Here is a 6,797-nt window from a genome sequence, read left to right on the forward strand (position 1 = left end):
CATTAACTGCTGCAGAAAGAATGAGAATAGAAACTGCTAAGATATGCACTACTGTATACTCTCTATCAAGACTTTCCCTCTTCAGAGTCTTGATATTATAGAGAATATAAGTCTGTTTCTATATGATAATATAAATATTGCCAGCAGGATATAGAGGAACTGGTTATTTATATCTCAAAATAGAAGACTTTGTCAATGATTATATCAATATAGAGTTAATTCTCAAATTCAATAGAAACCTAGTGTTGCTGTTCTCAATCCCTTGCAGAATCTATTGAATATTGAGATATTAAAACTAGATTTAATATATCTCACTGTGCAGGGATCAAAGGCTCAGTCAGACCTTGGGGTATACTGATTTTATAGTTGTTGTGTCTGCCAATTATGTATCGAGTACAGTTGCTGAGGTATCTTTTTGTACTTTTCTGTTGGGGATGGGCCAGATTAAGAGGGGTGGTACGAGGGTGAGACTTGGCGTTGATGTCTAGATACACTGAAGACAGACCGCGGAGTTTGCACTTCAGAAGTGGCTGTTGATTATGTGCTTGATATTATCGCCGAGGTATCTTTTTGAGAGACTTCATATACTGTGAAAGATATATAAAGCTTCATTGAATTTACTAACTTCTATCAGTGATTTATACAAAACTTCTTAGATATTGCAAGATCACTTATAAAACTCACTAAGAACAACTTAGTATTTCAATAATCAGTGAATACTAAAGCTGTATTTATATAGATAAAGAAGATATTCATTAATACCTCTCTACTAATAATATTTAATTCTGATTATAAGACAGTTATTGAAGCTGATTTCTCTGACTATGTTATAAAAGAAGCTATATTATAATATAATAATAAAGATGTCTTACAATTATATAATTTCATATCTAAGAAACTGAGTCTCACTGAATACAACTATAAGATCTATAATAAGAAACTTCTTATAATTATATACTGTCTAAAAGAATGAAACTCTGAACTTTAAAATATCTCTGAATTTGAGATAATCACAGATTATAATAATCTTAAGTACTTTATAACTATCTATAAACTCACTGAATAACAGATATAATAATCTGAGTTCTTAAGTCACTTTCATTTTATAATACACTATCATTCTGACAGTCAGAACTCAATAACAGATGCTCTCTTATAATAAGAGTAAGATATATTATCTGATATAACAGATACTCACTGAATAAATTAAGAACATCAGCTTTTAGATTCAAAGATATTAATTAATTAAGATAAAATAACTTATAACACTATACATACTTCTCTGATTAGAACATCTTCTCTTTAAACTGATACTAATACTGATATCTTCACTTCTTCTACACTGAATAAACTGTGATATATAACAGCTCAGACTGATAAACTTCTTCAGACTCTTACTTAGACTAATCACTGAGATTATAAATTTCACGTTTGATCTTATTTGATCTGATCTCATACATTTCTTGACATGAATCTCACTGAGACTAGTCATTAAAAAAACATGCAAAGTGACTATATATAAGATCTTAAAATAGAATCATGACTTGAAAAAAATGAGAAAGTGATCTCATTTAGTTTCATTTAGTCTCACTCTTAGTATAAAGTTACTATTTTTAGACATTTTAAGGTTTTTTTTAGACTATTTTTAATTTTTTAAAAAGTAACACTTTTTAATAACACTCAAATGAGATTTAAAGTCATTTAAAGCAATAAAAATAATTTAAATTAAGAAGTGAAAATCATGATCTTATTTGAAAAATGTGATAAGAGTAGATAGTAAGTCTCACTAAGACAGTATGAAACTACTATCTAATGTTAAAACTGTGTAATGAGATTGGTCAAATTGATAATGAAACTATCAAAAAATCTGGTTCTGGTCTCAGACACAGTCACACGGTCAGTCTACTCTTACTAAAGTAGTATAATAAGAAGCATCTTAATTCTCTTCAGAATTATATATAAAGACTGACATCTTAAAATATTCAGTTAATAATAATAATACTCTGTAATTCTGTGAATAGTACTGAGTCTCTCACTCTGAACTCTTAGACACTTGAATAATACAAGAGATGTATAACTCATGTATAACTGAATATTCAGATTATAAACAACTGTATCAGATAATCTCTTAAGAATTCTACTAATCTGAGATATTAAACAGTATCAGATACTTTATCTGAAACTGTAACTATTATTTCTTCATCATCTTATAAAAGAAATATAGAAAAGATCTACTGAAATCACTTAATATCTCTAATAGAATCTGATGAGATGTAATAATTAACTTTACTATTAATCTCTCTAAGAGTAAGAGTTATAAGAATATTCTGATCATTATTAATTAATTAAGTAAAGATATAATATTAAAATCTTGTAATAAGATAAATACTGAACAAGTCACTAAAGTCTTTCTACAGAGCTTATTCTATCAGATATATAAATTACTGAGATCTATAGTATTATATTAAGACTGTCAATTTATAAGCATTCTCTAAATAAGAATCTGTTAAATTCTTAAGATTATATATTATTTATCAACTGTTTATCACTCTGAGACTGATAGTATATCAGAATAGATAATTCAGACTGTAAAGAATTATCTTTATAAGTTCTATAATTACTTATAAGATAATTAATATAATCTTCTTTCTCATACTGAAGTTACTATTAATGACTGAGATATTATTTCAATAGATATAAGCCTGTTCTTTCTCATATATAGATATTATATAAAAGTGTTAAATCTTCTGAAGATTATATAGTTCACACTGAACTCTTACAGTTCAATTCAGATCACTGATAATATAGTAATAAAGCTTCAAGATATTTATAACTGAGTAAAAGCCTTCATAATAAGCACTAAATAAGATTAAGAAGATTAAGTTAATATTTAATAAGATTCTATAGAGCAGTATAAGATAGAAGATCTGATATAATTAAATCTTGAAAATATATAAATCACACACTTATCTCATACACTGAATTACTGTTATATAAAGTATAAAGTGATAGAAGTTCTAGACAGTTATAACTACTATCTTAACATATTATCAGAGATTTATAATATCTTTATATAAGCTTACTTTATCATACTACTATTAATTCATTCTCTTTTTAACTGACTTTTGACTGACAGCTGTCAGAGATCATAGAAGAAAATAATAAACTTAAATAAGAGATTAAAGATATTCTTAATAAGAGATTTCACAGTTATAATTAATAATATTTTATAAAATAAGTGAGTTATAATTATCTGATCTGAACTCTGAGCTCTGTATTATCTGAAATAGTAACTTTTAATTAATAAGAACTGCTTTTAAAAAGAGAGAACTAATGTAGTAAGCTGCACTTAATCAATTATATAGATTATTTCATTATACTTTACAGATTTCTACTGCTTTAATTCTCAGTCATCAATTCTCTGCTGAAAAACCTCTATTACTTTAATTCTCAGTTGCTAATTCTCAGCTGAAAATCTATGAAATTTCTATTCTTTTACTCTGAAGCTTCACTGTATACATCACTGTGTACATGTATAAATATTTACTTCAATTACTGATTTTCACACTTTTTCTTTTTTTTCTTCTCTAATATTTTTCACTTTATTATATAAGATTTATATATTATACTAATCTATTCAGTATAGACTTCTTATAATATTTATATAATAACTATGTATTATTTGTACTTGAAAATTATAATTTAAATAAATTATTATATTAAATTATTTAAATATATTTATATTTAATAAATTATTTTTCAAAATTGAAAATTTCAAGAATTTTCAATATTTTACTTGTAATTTATAAAAAAAATTATAATAAAAAAATAAAAAAATTCTTAAAAATTAAAATATAGAATTCTTATATAAAATAATTTAATATTTATTAAATTATTATATATTTATATAAGAATTATTATTTTCAATAATATATAATACATATTTCTTAATTTATAATAAAATATTATATATTTTATTTTACTGTATTTTATTTTCTAATTAAATCTATATTTTAATCAATTTTAACTATATTATAATAATTTTGAATTATATTATACTATAAGTCTTGATATTTATAGATTATAAATTAAAAAATTAAAATAATGAATATTTATTGAGATATCAACATTTAAAGTTGATTATAATTGATTTACAAAGGTGAGCATTAGGTGGAAACAAGCATTAGGTGGTTGATTACATTAAGAGAATCAGAAAGCAAGCCGGCTCAAAAAAATAAAAACTTTAAAAAAGAAAAAAAAGAAAAGGCTCAATCAAATCAACACTCTACCACGCCATTTGACCCCGTTACTGACCACCTAATAATATTAAATAAAATAGGCTGGTTGGAATTGGTATTTTTGAAATGAACAAAATTTCTGGTTTCCAGGCCTCAATTGGCCTTTTTGACGATGTTTTTTTTCTTCTACAGCGTATGATATGGCCTTATGGCTACAAGCAAGTACCGGTACCTGTGATCTTATGTCGGTACTGTATTAGTGGTAAACGGGTAATTTTCGGTTTCGTTCCAAATCCAAAAATATTCGGCTTCCTCAAGCACTAGCGTAACTTTTAGTAATGGGTTATGGGCCTGTACCTAGTACTGTGATACGTATTGTGACGTACCAATACATCCTGACCTTCTGTCAAGCCTTAGGCGTTCGTCGTTTAAACCTCGCTTGGACTTCATATTTTCCTCTCTCGTGTCTGCTTCTTCTTCATCTCTCCTCCGCCAGACACCACAATTCCCAGCCAACAATCTCTCTCTTGCAGGAATCCCCGTGTGTCGTGTGAGTGTGTCAACGAGATGCCTTTGCAGCATCTCGCCCGGGATTGCTAAGCCAGACCACCCTCCTCTCCCGGCTCCTCTCGGATCTTGGTATGTTGCTGGCTGTATCTTCCTCCTCAACCCCCTTATTCGTGCCCTATCCCAGCTACACCGCTTTGCTCTACTACTTTTTTTTATTTTTATTTTTTTATTTTTTATCTCTTTTGCTCCGATCTATCTCTGTGTTGATCTGTTTCACTCTTTGGACGTCTCTGTCCATCAATTGCCTTTACGCTCTAGATAACTAACTTGGTGAGGCGTTGGCGCTGGCTCTGTGCGTGGGGTTTGGCAGATAGGCGAATTTTGTTCCTGCCTCGTTCTTCTGTGCTACTTCCAACTTCCTCTATAGCACAGCTTCAGTCCAGTTGCGAAAACAGCGTGCGCAGTGTAGCCCTATGTCCGCTGCCCTACCCGCGTCGCTCGCCCACTCTCCCGTAACCTAAATCCTAAAATTCAACACCGGGTCTCCATTCGTCAATCCACGGCCCGTCCAGTCTTTCGATCCTGAGATGCCTCGTCGACCTAACAATCCTTTCACCAACAACTCCCCTTCTTCGCCGCCGTCCTTTTCGTCCGCGAACGAAAAGGGCGGCATTCCTACTAACCAGGCACGGTCTTCCTCTGCGAAACCTAACCGATTGAGCCAGCTCTTTTCAACTTCGCCCAAGGGTAGAATAGAAGCCCAGACGGCTGCTCAAGCCGCGCTCATTGCTGCAAGCGGAGGCTCCCTCAACAATCCGAACACTCCTCAGATTAGTTCGCCGTCGCTGTCCCTACCCACTATCTCTCTTTCCACCGCAACTGCGGACAGTACCAACATGGACGTGCCTCCAACCACTCTCTTTCAACCCCCATCGGCGGGGGAATCCCGTCGCCTAGCTAGGCAACACGCTCAATTTGGCCCTATCGGACACCCTAGTCACCGATATACCTCGAAGCACCAAGGGGGTGAATTCCCTGAACCTATTATGGATGAGCCGCCGTACTACTATCTTTTTACCACCTACATCAGTTACCTAATCCTAATAGCTTTTGGCCACGTGCGCGATTTTTTTGGGAAACGATTCAGAGAAGAAAACTATAGACATCTCAAACCTAGGAACGGATACGGCGCGTTAAACAGTGATTTTGACAACTTCTACATCCGCCGCCTCAAGCTGCGTATTAATGATTGTTTCGAGCGGCCGGTAACTGGGGTCCCTGGAAGATATATCACGTTAATCGATCGGACCAGCGATGACCACAATCGCCACTTTCGCCTTACTGGCACTTACACCGACACTTTGAATATGAGCTCATATAACTACCTTGGTTTTGCACAATCAGAGGGCCCCTGCGCCGACGCAGTTGAGGAAACTATTAAACGATACGGTATCAGCTCCGTTGGCACCAGGGCGGATGCCGGCACCCAGGACATCCATGTCGAAGCGGAAGACCTTGTTGCCAATTTTGTGGGGAAGGAGGCTTCCATGGTGTTTTCCATGGGCTTCGGGACGAATGCTAGTGTTTTTTCAGCTCTAGTTTCAAAGGGATGCCTGATCATTTCCGATGAATTGAATCACGCGTCAATCCGTTTTGGTGCGCGTTTATCGGGTGCGTCCATCGAAATCTTCAAACATAACGATGTGAAGGCGCTGGAGAAGAAATTACGAGAGGTCATTTCCCAAGGTCAGCCGCGTACGCATCGCCCGTGGAAGAAGATCCTCGTTGTTGTTGAAGGGCTTTATTCCATGGAGGGGACCATGTGCAACCTTCCCGGCATACTTGCGTTAAAGAAGAAATACAAGTTCAACCTTTTTATCGATGAAGCGCACTCAATTGGTGCAATCGGACCTAGAGGAAGGGGTGTTTGCGATTACTTTGGCGTCGATACGAAAGATGTGGATATCCTCATGGGCACGCTGACCAAGTCCTTTGGCGCCAATGGTGGTTATATCGCCGCGGATAAAGTCATTATGACAAGCTACGAGC

The 6,797-nt window shown here is 33.5% G+C and overlaps 1 protein-coding gene across 1 annotated transcript; it reads left to right on the forward strand.

Moving 5' to 3' along the window:
• Window positions 1-5,335: 5,335 nt before the first annotated feature.
• Window positions 5,336-6,785, forward strand: BDBG_09525 (serine palmitoyltransferase; the record flags this gene model as incomplete). Its single annotated transcript, XM_031724046.1, has 2 exons — window positions 5,336-6,706; window positions 6,777-6,785. The coding sequence occupies 2 exons, from the start codon at window positions 5,336-5,338 to the stop codon at window positions 6,783-6,785; spliced, it is 1,380 nt and encodes a 459-aa protein (XP_031581491.1).
• Window positions 6,786-6,797: the final 12 nt, after the last annotated feature.

The sequence above is a fragment of the Blastomyces gilchristii genome (assembly GCF_000003855.2).
Source record: "Blastomyces gilchristii SLH14081 genomic scaffold supercont1.52, whole genome shotgun sequence".
In the NCBI taxonomy this organism is placed as follows: Eukaryota; Fungi; Ascomycota; class Eurotiomycetes; order Onygenales; family Ajellomycetaceae; genus Blastomyces; species Blastomyces gilchristii.